The 20612-nt window shown below is 41.8% G+C and overlaps 1 protein-coding gene across 2 annotated transcripts in view; it reads right to left on the reverse strand.

Annotated features, from left to right (window-relative positions):
* Nucleotides 1–3650: 3650 nt before the first annotated feature.
* Nucleotides 3651–20612, reverse strand: part of GLS (glutaminase) — a 59807-nt gene continuing 42845 nt past the window's right edge. The window contains exons 15-18 of one of the 2 annotated variants that reach the window (XM_051624203.1): nucleotides 5749–5810; nucleotides 4573–4649; nucleotides 4333–4396; nucleotides 3651–3974 (exon numbers count right to left, since the gene is read on the reverse strand). In XM_051624203.1, coding sequence (XP_051480163.1) covers nucleotides 3818–3974; nucleotides 4333–4396; nucleotides 4573–4649; nucleotides 5749–5810 — 360 coding nt within the window. In that variant the 3' untranslated portion in view covers nucleotides 3651–3817. The remainder of the gene's footprint in view (nucleotides 3975–4332; nucleotides 4397–4572; nucleotides 4650–5748; nucleotides 5811–20612) is intronic. The other variant, XM_051624204.1, reaches the window with a different exon arrangement.

Consider the following 20612-nt stretch of genomic DNA (forward strand, 5'->3'; position numbering starts at 1 on the left):
TGTCTGCCAACAGTTTTCTGGTTTTCTCATTTTAAGCTTGTTTGTAGAGCTAAACACTTACAGTTCTGAAGCTTAAGGCAGTATAGATACTTTTAATTCACAGCACCATTGCAGGACAGACTGTATTACAGGGTTCCTAGAAGGTGCCTGTTCAAATACCATTTTTCATTATTGCTTGCATCACACAGCTGATTTTTCTTCCCCAACCAAACTTCAATAAACTCAGCTGGAATTTCTAATTTGAATTAATCAATAGGATAACTGATCCGCAGCTGCACTATGTGAACTATCAAGCTGTCCCACTTCTGCATCATTTTTCTCTGGGGCTATTGACACAATCCCTGACCTAACACTTGTCAGACTAACTACACAAAAGGAAAGAAACTTGGTGAGATGAAGATCAGCAGGAATGATGAGTAGGCAAGTGAAAGCCAGAGCTGCTGAGGGCACTTGGCCAATCCACTTAGGAATTCCAGCACTAACAAAAAGCAGCCAGTGAAAGGACACAGCTCTAAAAGTGCAGGTTAATGGATAAACTCATTCTGGTTTCCTTTAAGCTTTGCACAATGGAAATGACCCAAGTGGATTTTCCTGGACAGCCTTCCCCACGACTGGAGGCTTAATTCAATGTCAGGCAGACACATAACCAATAAAACCCAAACCATCATCATCATCACCTTGGTATTTCCATTTATTATGCTGTAAAAAGCAACACTATCTGGATTTTATTTCTTAAAATAAATAACTTTCATTTTCAGAACCAGTACAGCTGAAGTTTAGATTCATTCATGGGAAACTGCTAGAAATACATTCATCACGTCCATTCCCCACAACACAGAATCTAAAAGTCAAGATCAGCCCAGTCAGTTACAATGACCAGAAGCTACTGCCAGGAAGTACAGTCACTGATAGTCCAGCTCTGAAGCAAAAAAAACCTGGTACAACACATTTTGTTCACAAAGATAGGCTAATTAATGCTAAGACTATCACAACATTTCTGAGTACAAAGCATTAAGTTAACTTAACGATTTCGGGTTGTGATACAGAAGAAACAGATATGACATAAAAACAAGAGTGGAGGAGTCCTCTTTGGAGCGTAAGGAAGTCAGCATTTGAGGAGATAACCAAAAGCTATTGATGGTAAAATCTACATGTCAGTGTCATGAATAATAAACAGCCAAACCATATACTGCATATATTTATAAATAACACCATCTCTAAATAGCTGCATTGCTGAACTGGACATTACAAAAGAATGCATCCTCTCACAGTGAGAAAATACTAAAACTAACCAGCAAAAATGCACTGAAGCTCTAAGACCAGCTAAAAGCACTCAGCATGATTCAGGAAAGCATTAAGTTTAGGGACACATCTTTAATGTTAACTCAGCTAAAATGCCTTCTTTTGGTTTTTTTGTATACATGTGTAGGATGTAATATACGTCTTTTTAAAAACAAATGCCAGTATGAACAATGCAAATGTCAATCAAATAAAGCTAAATCCGGTATTTTTCTGAGAAGCCAAAGGATATGTTTTAATAGGGAAAAAAATATGGAAGAAGTCAGATTAGCACTGAGATACAGAATAGTAAATAGGAGTCCATCTGAAAACACTCCTCTACACTAAAGTTAACAGAACGGTTGCCAAAGAAAGTATGTTGGAATTTAGTTCAGGGTGCAGCAGAGAAGAGGCCCTTGTGCTACTGAGTGACCAATGTGGCTCAATAAAGAGTCAAGAGGCCATTTTGTTTAGTTCTCGATCAGAACTAAGGTGGCTGTGACACAGGACTTGAAAAGAACGGGTTAAAAGCCTTCAGAAAAACAGCTGATCTTCAGTTAAAGAGAAGGAAAAAAAAAAAACAAACCAGTAAGGAAAAAGAACAGTAAGATTCTTGAGAAAAAGTGTTTGATAACCATGCCAGCCAGATTCAAAATGTGATTTCAAGGCTTTAAACGTTCAGACTCTTCCAAGATTTCATCATCACAAAGACAGTCACTGCTTGTGATGAGTATCAAGCACTTTTCCATGCAATTTGTCCTCCCTCCAGGGAGGCAGTATGGCATATCCACAAGGGACTGTACAGGAACTTGACTGGATTTATTTTCAACTCTACTGACCTACTGGATCACTCTTGAGAAGTTACTTCTCTCTATGCCTTCACAGACTCATTTGCAAAAGGAGGATAATGCGGTTCAGATCATCTTTATAAAGTGCTTGGACCATTCTAAAAAGAATTTGGGTATTATTTCAGGAGGATTTTGGTGCCTAAACAGAGAATTTGAACTTCGATATCTACTCAGGACTTGTACACTACGTGCTAGGATAAAAACAGCCACATATACAGTTCTCGTGCACAACCTGCTTTTCCACATGCTAAACAACTCTTGCCTAAAATTCTTGTGCTAAAATTCTTGCCTGTGTCCAACAATTGTGGCGTTTGGTGAACATCAAACTCTTAACTTGAAGTGACTGCTCACTGCCGAGGCTGTGTGCCACAGAACTGGCAGAAGCAACTGCTCCTGTCCTAATGTACTTCTGCAAACAACAAGCTCCTGCATTGACACTTCCCGCGTGGCACCACAACACCACCACTCACCCCCAAAGGCATCACACCTACAATTTGTGCTCCTGTTGCTGAACTCCTGTGCTACACCAGCAGAATCCTACTGACGGGATATCCTGCTCCCTGGTTGATGGTAGTGCAAGATGAGAACATACCCAAAAATGTGGCTTATCTCCTGCTCCGCTCATGCTTTGATTGGCTCTGTGCTCCTTAAAGCTGTTTCACTCCATCCGTGTTCCTTACTACCAGCCTAGTTTAAGTCAGATTTCCATGTAATATTTGGTTTAGTACTTTGCCCTTCACATACTTCCATTCCCCTTGCTGGTTCCTGGTGCAACTGCCAAGAACCCCACACGTGACCCGGAAAGAGGTTTTTGCAGCTTGTCAAGACTTGCTGTAGTGCAAACATACCTGCAAGGAACAGGGCTGCATAGAGTGGAAGCACCTGCTTTCCCCAGCATCAGGGAAGGACTTTAGCAGCTGAACATGGAGAGAGAGGAGGGAGGTGAGACAAAGGGAACTGGAAGAAACACTTCCAAAACAAACAAACAAAAAAACCCAAAAAACCACACTACACATTGTTTGATGTTACAAGTCACGTTCCCCTACACCATTTGGTCAAACAAACCTTCAAACAAATTCCCTGACAAGACTATAAGAACGAGCCTAGACCATTGACAAGTGTCACCTACATACTCTCTTGATATTTATATTATGTAAACAAGGTGGTGTGGAAATTTTTTGTATTTATTTCTTTTTTCCCAAAGATAGGTGCAGATCCTTACCTAACACACCCAGTCTAAATCTACATCAGCATCCTCAGCATTTGAAAACCTCACTGACGCTCACACCTGACAGCACCCTGGCTCATCCTGGCCATACTGGAAACAAGAGGGCTATAGAAACAACAAACTCAGCCAAAAAATTCCTGACCACAGACTAGAATTCACATAGAACACAAAAATAAATTAAGTAGTGCACAGTAAAGCCAACAATAGCTAAATATTTTTATACATCAATTATATGCAGCATGAGGTAATATTGCTCACATTATGGAGGGAGATTCTTAGTTGGTTTTGTTTCTTTTGAGATTGGATTTGTCCTGTGCGTATAGAAACTCCTGTAACATAACACTGAAGTAACAGAGACTTCTGTAAAATATATACCACTATCAGATAGAAACACACACGCTCTTCATTACTTATGTATACCACAATTAAATAGGTGATTTGATTCTTAGGATCTAGCTGAAGATTATAGTAAGCCATCCAGGTTTTTATGAACCGTTCGGTTCTCCTTCCCGTTGTTGGAATCCTCTGATGGCGTGTATTGGACCTGATATTCCTGAAGAATTTTAAAAACATCGTGGTGTCCAAAATGTAAAGCTTCATCCATAGGAGTGTTATTCCACCTACAGGAAGGAGCAACAGTATTTCTACAATTAGCACCTAAGTACAGAGCCAAAAGCACCAAAAATCTAGTTCTTAAGACTCGATGACAATTAAGCACACAGACCACACAGTTCAATACCTGTGAAAACACTCTAAGATGAGCATCATCTTTTAAACAGCAGTTTTAATGGTGTCACAAATTTTTTTTATTCCTGTTTGTTCTGCAGAACCTACAGAGAACCAGTAGGAACCTGTTCCTTCTGCTTCAACGTACTGGCCCAATGCATTCCATTCTTATTTGATGGACACCTCCCAGCACAGGGGCTAGAGAGGTGCAGAGGAGCATCTCTCCTCCAAACTGACAGTAAAATTACTCACCTGTCTTTGGGGAAGGGATTCACTTTGCATGCTTCCAGCAGAAATTTAACAACATCCACATGTCCTGTAAGAAAAGCAGGACTGTGAGTGTATGTATTTATATATATATCTATGTATATACATATATGCACACAAAATTTTCAAAGGTAGGTAAGCATGTATGGAGAGTCGAAGAAACTCTGAAGAAAATTGACCATGTTCCATTAACAGAGAGCAAATCCACACAGTAGGAAGGACTACCTTCTGCAGCTGCTACGTGCAGGGCTGTTCTTGAGTCGTAGTCTCTTTGTTCCATGTCCATTCCTGACAGAGCAAATCTAAATAAGAAAACAAAACCAAAAAACCCCCCCAAACTATTAGAGAGCAGTCTTACATAATTAAAGCAAGTTTCAAAATTGCATGCAACAAACAATACCCCTATGCTAAAAATGATTAAACATCTGCTGCAAGGGGATATAAATGGTAACAAGAGCACATCATATCTTAAGTTATAATGGCAGGGGCTTCAAAAATAAGGTAGGGGCTCAACTTTCTTCCTGGTCTCTAGTTATAAAGAAAACAAAATGTCTTTGCAAGAAACATAACAGTCAACATATCTGATTTAAAATCTAACAGGAACAAATTAGTTCATATAAGGCAAAATAAACTTATGCCAGCTGAGGAAACCCCAGGGAGGACTCCCTTGTCTGAAAATCCTGAACAGTGTTACAGTATTGGGGGAAATCTCTCATCAAACTATGCTGCTCCAGGACAGCAGAGTTAAATTATTCACAGTTTTCCAGCTACTCACTACATTCAGGTATATTCTAGCTAAATTATGATGTTCATTTTGTCTCCTGCTATTATTACTTTAAATGTTGCCAGATTCTGCTCCAGGTTTAGAAAGCAAAGCTGGATTTCCTAACCTCTCCAACAACAATGTGCATTTACCAGCCTGATTTGTTGTGGCAGTTTCACAACTGACTTACAAAGCAGGCTGGAGTACAGGCAGAATTTTCTGCCATCACTATCAAACAATTGGTGAAGGAAATTACTTCACTACAATCAAAAGAAACAGAAAACAATGGGATCACAGGACAGTGTGAGGGCACCTTCTGATGGTTAGGTTTTGGAGTTGTTTCTTTCTTTGGGTTAGGGGGGTTGTTTTGTTTGTTTAAAGACATGCACTTCTCTATCTGTGCACAGAAATGATTTTTCAAACATTTTCTTTCCAAATGCATTCAACCAAAGGAGGCAGGAAAACATAACTACTAAAATGCAGTAATTAAGCCTGTGTTAAAAGCACATTCTGAATCTCGGGTGCAGCATGGATGTCCCTCCCCAGCATGGACACAGACTACTATAATCATTAGTAAACAACAACAGCAGGTACCAAACAAGTAGCTTGTCTATTCCCAACCCCGCACCAATCTTTACCTCCGGAGTGCAGACACATCCCCTGTGTAGGCAGCAAACAGCAGATTTATCACAGATTTCACCTACAAAGACAGATAAAGTCCAATTTATTTAGCTCCTTTCAAATCATAGAATCACGGAACAGTTTGAGTTGGAGGGGACCTTAAAGATCATTTAGTTCTAGCCCCCCCTGCATGGGCAGGGACACCTCCTCAAAAAGAAAACAACAGGAGAATGCAGAAAACCCCAGCATGGCCAGACAGTCCAGTGCTGATGAACCTGTTAAGTTTCATCCCCTTCCCTGGCCACATTGTGCATTACAGCGTAAAACACTGGGAGAGTTCACTCCAGTTTGCTTTGCCATCAGTACTTGTATGTCTGCCTTTCCACGGCTGAAGTCATGAGGACAGTAAGAGAATCATGAAATGTGCATTTATTTTCTACTTAGTGTAAAAAGCACGAGTCTTGCTGTACAGACAAACTACTTCTCAGTTTGACTGCCCAACAGCAGTGACACTGAATTGCAAGGACAGCATTGCTGTGTCCAATTCAGAAACCATAAACACCTCAGAAGACAAACTCTGGAATAGTAAGCTTTGCTTTCTGTCCTTTGTTGTTGGGGTTTTTTTGTGTGCTTGGATCTTTTTTTTGTTTTCCAGAGTACACTCCCAATGCCAGGAGAAATCCGTGTTAGCAGAAGAGAAGAAATGGTACCAGCTTTCCTGTGTCACAGATATTCCTTGCACACATCTAATATGCAGACTTTCTTCAAATAAGCTATTGTAAATGATTCTATCACATGAAGAATCTCTACAACAAAAGCAAGGCTTAAAGACAAACAAAAGTAGCACCTTTTTAGACCAAATACTGTAAATCTTAAGCAAGTTGTGCTTTTCTCAGCTGTATTAATTACTCTAATAAGAAACAACACTGTTAGGTTACAAACCTCATCCCAGGAACATTTTTAGCATGACTTGGCTATAATAACCATACAAGTTTTAACAAGAGCCAAAACTGACAATAAAGATCATATTAAGGATCCCACATCAGCTTATTTCATAAAATGATACGGCCACTTCCAGGCACCACTTCACAGCATTTTCCAGTAGAATTCCTAAGTGCTGTGTTGCTTTTTAAGTTGAGTTTATAAAGTTCTGTCACTGCTACTAGCCAAGCAACAGATAAAGAAGAAAACCGATGCTGAACTGACCTTTCACAGGAAGGAGGAGAAACAAACAAAAAACACCACCCACAAGCAAGTTTCCCACAGATTTCTGCAAAAACACAGGCATATTTTCACAGGGCCACAGAAAAGCCAACATCTGTGCCTCTCCTAAATCAAAGTCATACGATTCCTTGTTATTTTTTCACGCCTCAAACATGCGCTGACGCAAAGAGAGACTGAAGCAAAATGAGACCGAGCCAGGATGGAAACAGAGCCACTCTCCTTACTCCAGTATCCACAAACTCTTGCAGCTCCCTTCCAGTTTGCACAGTGAGGCTCGACAGACTTAAGAGTCCTGCAAAGCCTCTCCTCAAAGGCCCCCAACGCACTGAAGGCACCTCCCGAAAAGAATGTACATCTTTTATAGACACTGGGCTGCAGACTGTATTTAAATATGGGCAGGAAAGGGGAATTTGGTTTGATAATCTGTAAGTTTCATCAGGATGATTCAGTTTTCCTTGCTGAGAGCAAAGCTGAGCATTGCTCTGCTGCTCGTGCCCTGCAGGCAGAGCAGGCTGCCTGCACTCAGACTTTTCAGGTCCTGCAGGTGCTGCATACTCTCCTTTTTTCAGTATCTAGGATGAGCAAAGGACATTCTGTCTTTAGTAAAAAGCACTTCAGGTGTAACTGAACATTTGGCTGGGCTTCTCTATGTTTCTGGGAAATGCAAATATCTATTAAAATAATAAAATAAAAATAACAAACACTCCTTCCTTATAAAAAAATAACTTTCCGAGTGCAGCTGGGGGGCCAAGAATCCCTCTGGATTCAGCTGAACATTTTGCTAAGAAGCCATTTTTGGTTTTTTTATCATGACATAACATAATTTAGAGATTCCTGAGGCTTTCTAACACAATCAGCTTATGCCATATCTCTCAACAAGCTGGAAAAGGTTAAATCCTCTCCTTTCTTAAGATAAATAATGCAAAATCCAAGGTCACATTGTTATAAAGATGAATTTCTTGATGGATCAAAATGAAAAGAAATTCAAGTACAGAAAAAAAAAAAACAAACCAAAAATCTCTGCTTTTTTAGTTCAGAAGGAAATCTGAGAAGAAATACATCTGTTTTCTGAACAACACTAAAGGTAATGGGATAGAAAAAGCAGGAGACAAATTCAGCAGGACAATTATTCATAGAATAATTATCTTAAACCAGTCAGGAATTAACTTAGGCTAGAAAAAAGCAGACAGAGTGTAGCCATCATTGCTGAAACAAACCCTCACAGGGCTATCTGCTGCCCCTGTTTCACATGAGACTTTCATGATTTTATGGAAAAATCAGGTTGCATTTGCTAGCAACAAAACCCATCTCAACTCTGAAACTGCAGCCTACTCTATCAGCAGCATCATCCAGGCAAAAAATTCAACAAATTTTATAATGTATAAAATGAAATTGCTCAAAAGGCAGCCATAAACAGCAAAGATAGACATAAAAAGGGAATTCAAGAACACAATTTAAAACCTGAAAATACAAAATACATTTTTAACATCTTCTGGAGCACCTCTTATAAGCTCCTTAGATTAATATTATATTGAAATCTGTATCAAACCATCATGTAAGAGGTTATCATTCACTTTGAGAAAAAGTTACTATGTGAAAACATATTGCTGCCAGGGGCTTTGTATCTGCAAAAAATCTCACTTAGGCTGCCATAAAAATCAAGCACAATCAAGACTTTGAAAGTACAAGAAAAAAATTCTCTCCCCCCCAGCTCACATCTTACTAGCCTGAAATACCAAGGCCACTGCAAAAATCAAGAGCCAAAGAAACTTCCAAGTGGGAGTAGCAAACACATGGTCATGGGGGTTTTAACTGAAGGGGAGAAAAAAATAACATTGTGCAACAACCTGTGAGCTGCATCCATTCAAACTAAGCAGGGCACCATGGATAAGGTAACTAATCTAAGTGTTTAGGCTCTGTCAGTGAGTTTCTCATTGAGTGGCTCATCATCTTCTATATGCCCCATTCAGTACTGGTGCTTCTGTAACACAATTTTTGCCTTCTCTACAGGAACAAAAAGTTTACCTTCAACCTGACCTTTTTCTCCTGCACAGAATTAATTAACTATGAAACTGTAACAAAAGCAGAAGGGCTGGAGTCCCTCTGCTATACCTGAGCCGAAGCAAACCTTACCCTACAGAACAAACCACACACATACCATGTACCTACCACTGCACACATCTACAGCAGCACCAAATCCAGAGCAAAAACTGCTCCACCCTGTGTCGAATGGGAGGTAAAACCTGCTCTCCCTGCACTGGTGTAACTGAACAGCCCTCGTTAATCCTCAGAAATAGAGAGAACTTCTCACTTAGCTACAATGAAATCGTCTTTGTACACAAACACTTCTTCCCCAACGCAGGACATAAGCCTTGTTATCCAGGTGGTGAAACCAGCAAGGAAAAGTTCCTCAGGAGTATTTGTGTCACTCAGCATTACAGATCAAAAGTGCCAGACCACACACTTTCTATTTTCACCTTCAGGTTAGTAGGTCTTAAAGGTCTTGGACTGAGCTGGATGAAGCTACAACTGACTCAGTCCAGTGCTGGCAAGAGTCCTGCTTCACGTCCAAGGGGACCTGATGACCAAACCCTCCAGAGGTCCTTTCCAACTAACCATTCCGTGAGTCTGGGGGTGAGAACATGAGCAGCACCAGAAAGAAAAAAATCAAGGCTGTTGATGCTGAAGAACTACACTGAGGTGAAGTGAAAGGAAGGAAACACTGGGAGCTCAGAGCAGCAGGAAGCCACGCCGCTGCCGCAGACTCTTCAGATAAACATGGGGGGCCTAAAGGTAAAAAACAGGAAAAAGCACCAACCCACATCCCAAAAACATAAACTGAGTGAGACACGGCATTGGAAGTTACAAAGGGAAACTGAGCATCAAAGTGACTCCTAGTCCAAAGCTTTCATACTGCTGTTACTTCCAAGGCCTCCTCGTCCTGCGGGTGCCGGAAGCCTGGAAGCTCGGGCGGGCAGCAGGACTCTGGTGTGAAACCAGCTGCACATGCAGAGGGAAGGGGCAGGAACACAAGGGTGCTGTGGGAGCACAGGCTCTGCTGTCCCCCAGGCTGCTGCAACACGCTGCCAAAGCAGCACTGTGGTCAGACACCACGGCCTTTGGTTTGTTGCTTGGTAGCTTTGGGTTTATTTTGGTTTGTTTTAATTTCTCAGTGGACAAAACAAAAAAATCCCAATGAAAAAAAAAAGTTTCGGTTCAGTTTCAGTATTGATATCCTGAAGTTACTTATCACAAGTGAAATTTTAACAGGTCTAATTGACCTAAAGTGCTTGACTGGTATGTGGGAACAGCCTTGATAAGATCATTTGTACCAAAACAGTCTTCCTTAAATCTTCCTTTCCTAGTTGGGCTGCACATCCAAATCCAGCCCACACAAAAGGACTTATTTAAATAAGCCTTAGTCTCATGATGGTTAATAAAGAATCCTCACACAAGACTGAGAGGAGAATCACTTCTCTCCACATAGACCAGTGTAGCGGATTTTTTTCTTATGCTTATCAACAGCAGGTCTCTCCCAGCACTGCACAGCGAGCAAGCTGCTACTGTTACCAGCACCACTGGGAAACTGAGGCCCAGAGAGGGAAACAAACCACTACACACTCTTCAGCGCTCTTATAAAACAACCCAGCCTCAAGATGGGACCAACCCGGAGCTCCTGGCTGCACCAGCCCCTGCTCTGTGCCTGCCTGAGCATCCCTGTCACCACGGGGCTGCTTGTCCTGCTCTGCTCTGTCAGGGCGACTCCAGCACTGCCGGGCGAGCCTCCGCTCCCTGCTCGGGGCAGGAGAGGAAAGCCCAACAGCTGTGCAGGCAAAGAAAACAAACCCTTCAGAAGAAAACAGATTTGCTCAGAGCTGGGTTAATTCCATGAGGAGCTCTAAGCTGAAAAGGTCGCTGAATCTGGATTTTAATTTCCTGCTGTGTCCTGTCCCCCCTACCCTCCCTAATTTCTTAGAAAGCATTGCAGGATTTGAAGTCTATAAAAATATGACTTCTAACCTTACTGTTTCTCCAGGTGGCTAAGGAATACAGTCAAGCACAATAGTTTAAAATGGTGTTGCTAAAGGCAATATAAACAAGGATAAACAAACAAACCCCCCTATAATCTTCCCAGTGCTCCTTAAATGGTATTCAGGGGCGATGTCACAGGTTAGCCTTCAGAAAAAGATGTTCAAAACACTGGAGGAAAACGAGTTGTCTGAATGCACACTGTTCTCAAAAACTTGAATGTCCATTAACTTCAACATGCACCAGACCCCACATGCTGACAGAAGACTTTCAAAAACAACTAAGAAGGGGGTAGGATATGGGGGAAGAGACAAGAGAGCTAACTGAGAAAAAATGGCCACCACTCTCTTCTCTCACATCTCATTTTTTGCACTTAAAATGGAATGCAGCATTTCCTTTAGGGAACCCTGCCCTCCTGACCAACTGTCTTGAAGAACAAAGCTTTAAACATTCCCTGGCACAGCACAGAGGGGGTGTGATAAACTGGGATATAAACTTCATCTCTGGCAGCTCAGGACTTCCCCAGTGACAAGCAACTGTTGTCCAGACCCCCGGTCCTGACACACTGGGATCTCAGAGCAGGTCCCAGGTAAACAAGACTCTTGGTACCACCCAGTCTCCTGACAAATGCTCCCAGCTTCAGAGCTGCACTGAAATGGGAATAAAGTTCTGCAGTTCTTTACTAGTGCCAAAAGCACCAGAGTAATCAGACTGACTTGCCTGGAAGCATCTCTCAAGCACCACTCAAACCTACCAGGGCTGCAGCACAGTCTGTCTGCATCCATGACACCTTGGCTCTCTTCCTTTGGCCCCTGCACCAACCCCTGAGGATGAGACAGCACAACTTCCCCATTCATAGGCAAAGTTTGAGAGATGCCATTTCAAAACTGCAGATCCTGGCAGCACACTGTGACGACCAGCAGAAAGCACTGGGGCTCTCTCCTCACCCCGCTGACAGCAGCTGGGTCACAGCAGCCAAGTCCCCCCTTGCCCAGGGATGCCACCCACCTCCCTCCCCCTGGGCAACGCTGGGCTTCCACAGCCACTGCCAACAGCACAGGGCTGGGCTCATCCGGCTCAGCCCTGGATTAACACTGAAAGGCAAAAAATAGATTTCTAAGCTGCCTAAGGTGAGCGTTTGTCTAGCAAGCGAGGATTAACGTTTCATGGTGGGAAGAGACTGGCTGCCATCAAGGCTTCCTGTTCTCCTGACCTTACATGAGCTGAGAGGGACCACACAAAGCAATCAAAGCTCTCAAATCACCATCAATTCAACTGCACAGTAACACTGTCCTGCTACTTGTCCCAGAGCTGATCCCCTGATGGGGGTCATCCCAGTATGCAGCAAAAAGCAATCTCTCCTCCCGCTCCCTGGAAAAGCTGCAGACTTTTAGGCACTTATTCTATCAATGGAAAAAAAAATCCTGAAATCCAAGACACCCGTATAAATTCTGAAACAGCAGTAGTGACCCATAAAAAAATAGAAAAAAAAAAAACAACTAGGGCATAAACTGAACAATTGAGTGATCTAGTTTTTACACATGGTACTTGCAATTCAACTATCCCAAAGCATAGCCTAGAGATTCCTTTCTCCCTGCATGTAAGGCTTCAAAATAAAATTGGAAAAAACCAACCACAACAAAACCTCAAACCTGGTCAAAATGGAAGCTTCAACTTTGAAATCAAACCTAGAATGCAAGTAGTCCCTAAAAGAACAAAGATAAACTGCAGATGAATATCCTAGAGGAATGCAGGTGTCTGTACATTCAGACACTAGAAAGGACCACCTTTTTTAAAGATTGACCTTTTTTGTATTTACAATTAACTTGTAATAAACTGGAATCTGCTCTCCAGGGTCTGCTGACAAGGCTAGTGTTGGGGGAAAAAATGCTGAAGTCTAAAAGAGACAATCACAGTTTTCCTTTAGAATACCATTCTTCAGCATGAAGATAAGCTGCACTTTGTAGGGAAAGAAATCTCAAACAAAACTGAGTCAACGGAGCTTCTGAAATAAATTAAAAGTTATTGCCTAAGGATAAGAAAAACATTTAAAAGTAAAAACTAAGGCTGAACCATAAACTCTTACCCACTGTCTCCATTTGACTCAGGTTCGACAACAACACTGGCTCAAACCAGGACACCCACCCAAAACAAAACAGGTTTGTTCAAAGCACTGAAGTGTTCCTCTGTCCTTCCTCTGAAGTTTCTTAAAGCCTTCAGGAATGCCCACAGTGCCAGTGCTGCAGACATGCACGTGTAGCACCTCTCACCTCCAACCTCAGCTCAGCATTCCCTCGGTTTCACAGCAGGGATGCCCATGACCCTGCTCACCCACTGCCAGGGGCCTCCTGGGACACAGCACCCCAACTTCAGTGCTGTGCTTTATTCACCTGCTTTCAAGCCCAGCTGAGGGGCCACCCAGGTGAGGGCCTGCTCTGCAGCCATCTCAGAGCTTGCCTGGGGACATTCTGCCCCTGAGCATTTCTAGGGAGGGACAGTCAATGAAGGCACTTCAAACAGTTTCCAGATCAAGCCACAACATTACCTTGTTCTATCAAAAAACCCTATCAGTTACATAAAAAAAGACAATTTCTCTAAAGAACGTTCTGAAAGATGCAAAAAGAAGTCTTCTGCCTCTACTAAGAGTGGTGCACAACCCCAGCTACCTCTACAGCAACCAAATGCCAGCTGCCTCTAACAGAGCCTCTTGCCCAGAAGACCTTAAATTAACACAAGGTTCACAAAAATGTATCAAGCTGAAATTCCTTGTGAGAGTCTTTGTTCCCATTACACCATAAATAGAGGACAGGTGAATAAATTAATACACAGTTATACACACAGATGACATACAGAAATACCTGTCAATACAAACAAGGCTCCATAAAACTGTCATCTCTCTATGGGGTTTTTCCCCCCAGCTCTTTAGCCTATTTTCTGCACTGCTGATCCTTGTTTCCTCATGCAATTTGAAGAAAGTGCAAAAATAACACTGTAGTCTGCAAATATTTACTCTTTCATGTTTTGAAACTAACACAGGAAACCAGACTGTAATTTTTTTCTCTCCAGCCCACTTCCTAGTACACAAACCATCACTGCTTTTCCTCTAGATGGTGCAAGCTCCTCTCTGTAGCTCAGAGGGATTATGAACCCCAGCTCCATTAGTTTTATCATCTATGGGTGCAGCATTTATTTTTGGAGCCAAAGCTGCGACAGTAACTTTTAAAGCCACTGCCACAGAGTTTAGTTTTGGAGTGGAATTAACTCAAAATGCCACTTGCATGGCAGTTATTCACATTGTGCCGCTGCTCCAAAACATTTATTCCTCAGTAACTGCCTTACAGATTTTAGCAGTCATGTTCTAACACAGCTCATGTATATACTGAAAGCTGCTTCTCCCACAAACTATCTCCAGAACAGCAGCCACATAAGAGGTTGTACGTTCACATACACACATCCAATGCAGCTTTAAAGCAACCATACTGCTACGGCTGCACCAGCCTCAGGCAAGCCAGCTAGTTATTTACCAAGGATCACAGAGGAGCTTCTCCCAGAATCACAAAATGGTTTGGGTTGGGTGGGAAAAGACCTTAAAGCTCACCTAGTTCCAACCTCCTTGCCTCAGGCAGGGACACCTTCCACTAGATCAGTCTGCTCAAAGCCCCATCCAACCTGGCCTTAGATGTTTCTGGGAATGGGGTATTCATATCTTCTCTGGGCAACCTGTGCCAGTGTCTCACCACCCTCACAGGAGTTTCCTCCTAATGTCTAACCAAATCTACCCTCCTGCAGCCTGAAACTGCTCCCCCTTGGCTGAGATAGCAATACAGTACTAACAGCTTTCAGTCTGGAATTATTTAGATGCATTAATTGCTTATATGACTGCAACAAAGACTTGCTCCAGTGCTCTGTAACCAGACTGCATCTGGAGGGTTGAGCTGACTACATAGGAACATGTCATTTTATGCAATATTACTGCTTTACGATTAACTTAAAACTTGATTTAAAATTATATAAATGTGATGGATAACTTTTTTAAGTTAGAAGGTTTTTTGACCTTTACATTAAGGATCTAACTACTGACTGGGATGGCAGCAGCTGCTAAGGGCAGCCAGATGGGCTATGGGGAAGGAAGGGCTGCCCAGTTCCCCGGCAGCAAGTGTGTGAGGAGAACACCGAGGTCTGCCCAGGAAGGCTGCTGCCCCTCCTCTCTGCACCAGGCAGAGCATTCGGACAGCGAGGAGGAGCAGAGGGGGAAGTGATGGGACAGGTGTCACTGTTTGCTGACAAACAGATCAGTGCAGCAGAAAAAACACAATCTTGAGGGTTTGTTTAAACTTTTTGTCCGTTATTTCTGCTCTACTACCATAATATTTTGCATAAAATACAACCTAACAGGGACACCAGAAGCAGTATTTGGGAGCAGAAGGTTTTTTCCATTTACATTTGGAGCTATAAAAGAGACTCAACCAAAATTCACCTCCTTCAGCACCAACCTCTTGCTCTCAAGATGATCAAGTGCACACATAGTTCAGTCTCCTACTCTGAGTCTGCCTCCTTAAAACACCACCTCTCTACCGTGAAAAGGCTCACTCATCTTAAATAGTAACAGGCAGGAGGAGGAAGCTCAAGGAGTAAAAAAAACATAAATCCATTAACTAATACAGAGAAAAAGCAAAGGTCACAGAAAGGACTGAGCTCATTTCCACAACCAGTTTTCAGCCAATGCATGCTCAGAGATTATTGCATTTACATTCTTCTGATTATCAATTAATTCTAAAGTATTAGTAAACTGATTCTGTTTAAATTACAGATAAGAGTATTTAATTAAAAGTTAAATAATTAAACAAAGTGTTTACTTGATTAAGTGAAACATCTACTTACCTTCAGTAAGTGAGATCCTTTTAGAAAAACCATGCCCATCTATTCCATTCCTGAGATGTGTGAATGCCACAGGGTGAGCCAGCCATGCTTCTCCACTCCCACACTCCCACCACTGCATCCCCCAGAGGAAGCAGAGGAATCAGTCCTTCACCAAGACCAACTCCAGAACTTGAGCTCCAGAGGTAGAGAGTTGGTTACACAAAGAGAAGCTTAGTTGAAGCCCTGCATAAAAGCCTCTTCCCTCCAACCAGGGCATCCAAACTCATTTCTATCTAGAAGATAGTACGTAACAGCACAGAAATGTCTGGGGCGCACAGATGGGGCAGCCTCTCCCTTTCTGCACCATCTCTAGGGACAGGCAGTACTCAGCATGGTGGTGGGAAAAGCTGTGGGAGGAGTGTCTTTCCCCTTCCAGCAGGAAAAAAACCACTAAAGATGAACTGGAGCAAGGAGCACACAGAAAAAAGAACAAGCAAGTCAGAGCTAAAGATCCAGAGCCATCGACTCCATCAGTACTAGAGAACAAGATCCCAGGAACAGAAGCCTCTCCCTCTCTAGTTGGAAGACAATTCCTGCAAATAAGCCTCAAGATTCCCTTACACACTACTATGGTAAGCAACGTTAAGAATAGGTCAGTGTTAAGAACACAGCCAATATGGGTCTGTCAAAGATACCCCTGAACAATGCACAGGTGATGCAAAATTTTTCAACACAGAAGGCCTTTAGTGAATAATGCTGAAGCTTCACCAGGGCTTAGATGATGATGCAGTGACTAGAGAACTTCCCTCCCCATGCACAGGCATGCTTGGACAGACAAGTCTGGTAGAATCACAAAACTCCCAAAATAGGAAGTAAAAATCTAATCATCTTTCACTAAGACATAAGTTGACTGATTCAACATACTTTTAAAATACAAAACAAATCTTTCATGGGCATTCATGAACTTTTAAATCAGGCTAACAAGGACAATTTTTGAAGATCTAATAAGTAAAACCAAGTTAGAATAACTACAGAGAATCAGACAGTTCAGAAAACTGTGACTTAACAAGAGGGAACAACTGAAAAATCCGGCCTGGCTCCCGTCCTGATGACAAAATAAGTTACTAGATATCAAGTGAAATATTTAAGGCATGAAGACTTTCACCCTGCAAGTCAGAAAATGAAGGCTAGACAAATTTTTATTTTTAGGTGGTATACATTTGCCTTAAGTATTTTGAACAGAAATACTTGAATCCTGCTGTTATGTTCAAAGCATCAAAGCTACACAGTAAAAATAAATGGTAACTCTCTGGAAGGCTTTAACTTACTCTGCTGTCAAAGTTTTTTCAGCACTTCTTACCAGCAACAACATCATGTTTTGTCAGTAAATTATCATGACTGGAAGCTCCAAAACAGTAAAATAATTTTAGCAGAAAACTATTACAGGAATTTGAGGGTTATCATCATCTCATGATAAAGACTTTGGTAGTTCTATTCAGTTCTCTTATAGGCTAACCCCTGTAGGGTCTTCTGCAACAAACAGCATACAGAATACATACAGAACTCTTAACAAAGGGAATGAACACTGACCAGTTGACTCTGGATGCAGGAAAAAACCCGAGAGCCTTTGAAGTAGTGGATACAGACATTACTAACGCTGCAAGACTTGGCACCAAAGGACTGGGATCAATGACAGCTCCACACATAAAGCAGAATGCTGACGGGTGCTTTAGTGACACCAGCTGTATTAAGCAGAGGGGACAAAAGAATGTCTGCCTTTTCAAGGACCTATTGATTATGACTAATATCCCCACAACCAAGTAATGCTCCCGCTTTCCGGGCTTTAGGTACCTCGCAATCTATGGACAACAGTTTACTCTTACCTAGGGGACTGGGAGCTGGAATTATTCCCAGAATAAAGGAGGACGTTCTCAAAAGATATTTACTGAAACTTTACGAGTGAGATACTGACTATACTCTACTGGATGAAAGTATAAAAGAAGAAATCTTAGCAGCAATATGCACTCCACTCTTGCTGAGAGGATTGTTTCTAAACTATTAGGAACAAGTCTCGAGAAACCTTCTTCTAACTTTTTCAGTACCTGCTTTTGTTGCATCAGAAATATTTATTAGATTAAACAGAATTTCTGCCTCCATTTTTTTCTACATACCCTGGGAACAGTCGTATTATTCTCCACCAGCCTTTGGTATATGGGGCAGAAACGTACTCAGATGTTTTAGGCTGCTTCTCCATGTCCTCAATCATAATTCTTAATCTTTTCCTGCAATGGCATCAGTGGTTTTGTTGGATTTTTTTTATATAACGTTCAATCAGAAGTTTATTCTCAGACAGAGATTAAATTTTAATGAGTTGTTTTGAAACAATCACAGGTTGGAGAAGTTTAAAAGACAAGTCCGTTAAAAGAAGCAGAAATGCTCCCATCATACAGAAAGCCAAAGCTACACATATAACCAAAACCAGATCTACCAGTCAAAAAAAAACAGTATTTTGAATTAGTAATTCCTGCCTCAAGGAAAAAGCTGAACCACTGAATGACATCAACAGGAAGCAAGCAACTTTAGCTCTTCCTATCACTCCACTTGCGTTCTCAATTCATTGTTTTGATAAGCTCTTTGATCACAAGGGGTCCTAACAGTAACATGCTGTCCCTCAGCAAATAACAGACCTTCATGCCTGCATTTAGCCTGTTACCCTTGATTAGAAAAACAAAAGGCATATAAGCATTTTCAAATCCTTAAATCACTTTCTTTTCAATGAGACAATGAAAACATTTAGGATCCAAATGGAAAATACAGCAGGAGATGAAAATGTTAGGTTTTGGCGACCAAGCACCATTTTTAACTTTGTAGGATCCTCTAAAGGCCAGATTTCCACATGATGGTCACCTCATCATGTGCAGTGAAAAGACTGCATCACAAGCTGCAGAAAGGGAAAATTGCAAATGGAGGTCAGAAAAAAATTCCTCATGATGGAAGTGGTAAAGCACCAGGCTGGGTTTTACCCAGTGAAGTTACAGTAATCCCATCCTTGGAGGTTTTCAACACTTGACTGGTAAAGCCTGAGAGCAACATGGTCTAACTGATGTTAGATCCTGCTTTAAGCCAAGGATGGAATAAACCATTTTCAGAGATCCCTTCCAAGCTCTATGACCTCAAGGTTTTCTTGTTAGGTTGCTTACAGTCACTAGCATCTCCTACACTTCATACAAAGCTAAGTAAAATTGATCTGATCTAAGGAAAGATACAGTAGAAAGATAAATTCCCAACTTGCAGTGTGTGCACAAGAATACTTCAAATTCTGTATAGCAGCTGTTCGGCAACTCAAGTGAAAACCCTACCTAAAACCAGCACCCAGCTATGAAAGAACCTTCCAAAGAAAGTAACATATCTATTGACTGTATTATCAAAACAATTACATCAAATCATGATGCCAAACAGGTTAAAGAACGTGCAAAGACGTGGACGGGGCACAGAGAAGTCAGCCTTCATTCCAAGTTCATGAAATTAATGTTGGCTGATATCTAAACAGGAGAAGCACTGCCAGCTGCCCCCAGTTTACAGAATAACAGTCCTACTCAAGCTGGTAAAAGCTGCTGTAGCTGATCAGATAAAGATGTCAGAGGAAATCTGGAAACAAGGGATCTGCAGAAGACAGTTTTTGCTTTCTGCAAGCGTACCTGGTGTCAGGAAATCACGCAGATGACACCACAGAAGCCACCAGCTACGTGCCCGGAGCGGAGCAGCAGCTGAAGCCGGAAGCCTCACCTGCCCACAGATGCGCGCCCCACGTGCCCACTGCGCAAGTGAGACACATCCAAGTGCAGTGGGCTGGCACACTTCTGAGGGTAGAACAGCACTCCAAAGTTCTTTCCTTTTCCACTTGTCCTTTCTTCAACCCTGTTTCCTCACCAACCTTCCCTTTAAGCCTAGCACCCTTATCACACATCACGTATCCACATTAGCCTCTTGGCCTAAATTAAACTCTGTTCAACCGATTCAAGAAACCCCAACTTGCCACCTCCCTCCTGCCAGCCTAAAGGCTGTTGTAGGGCTCTATGAGTTACAACTGCAGCTGCAGGTGTAACTCTGATGTAAGGCCTGCTACACACAGCAGAAATGCATGTGCATTTTCAGAAGTAACTATCTGGAGAGCTGTGTCACTCAAGTCTTGCAAAACCTTTTAAATGCTACATGGTCCAGTGATGTTCTCAAGTCTGCATAAAGCATATCAGAAGCCAGTAACAAAATTAACTTGTACTTGCAGGAAAAGCAAAAGGAAACAAGACATTTCTCCTTCACACACAATATTGTCTAGAGGAAGCAAATGGTAAACTGGAATGTACATTTGATTAAAATTAGGTAGTTACTAATAATTTAGACTGCAATAAGCTATTCAATATGCCAGGACGTAAATTCCCAACAGAAAATGGGCTGTGCAGAACCCATCCTTTAAAAGCATGTTTTTATGCACACTATTTAATCATGCATTTTATGGACAGGACAGGAAATGTGGAACAGAGAAGACATTAGCTTGATTAAAGAAATAATTAAGCTTTAGTTAGATTGCTGCCTGATTTAAAGCCTTGTGCCATCCCTGAAACTACTATAGACATTTGTGACAAATTCCCCAAAGAGACTGCACTGAAGAGAAATTATTAGGAGTATTTAGTCATCCCAACAAGAACTCCACTGAAAAAAGTCTGTTGTTCTTTCACTGGAGTAACTGATCTGAACTCCCACCAGGAAA

The sequence above is a fragment of the Apus apus genome, chromosome 6 (assembly GCF_020740795.1).
Source record: "Apus apus isolate bApuApu2 chromosome 6, bApuApu2.pri.cur, whole genome shotgun sequence".
Classification (NCBI taxonomy): Eukaryota; Metazoa; Chordata; class Aves; order Apodiformes; family Apodidae; genus Apus; species Apus apus.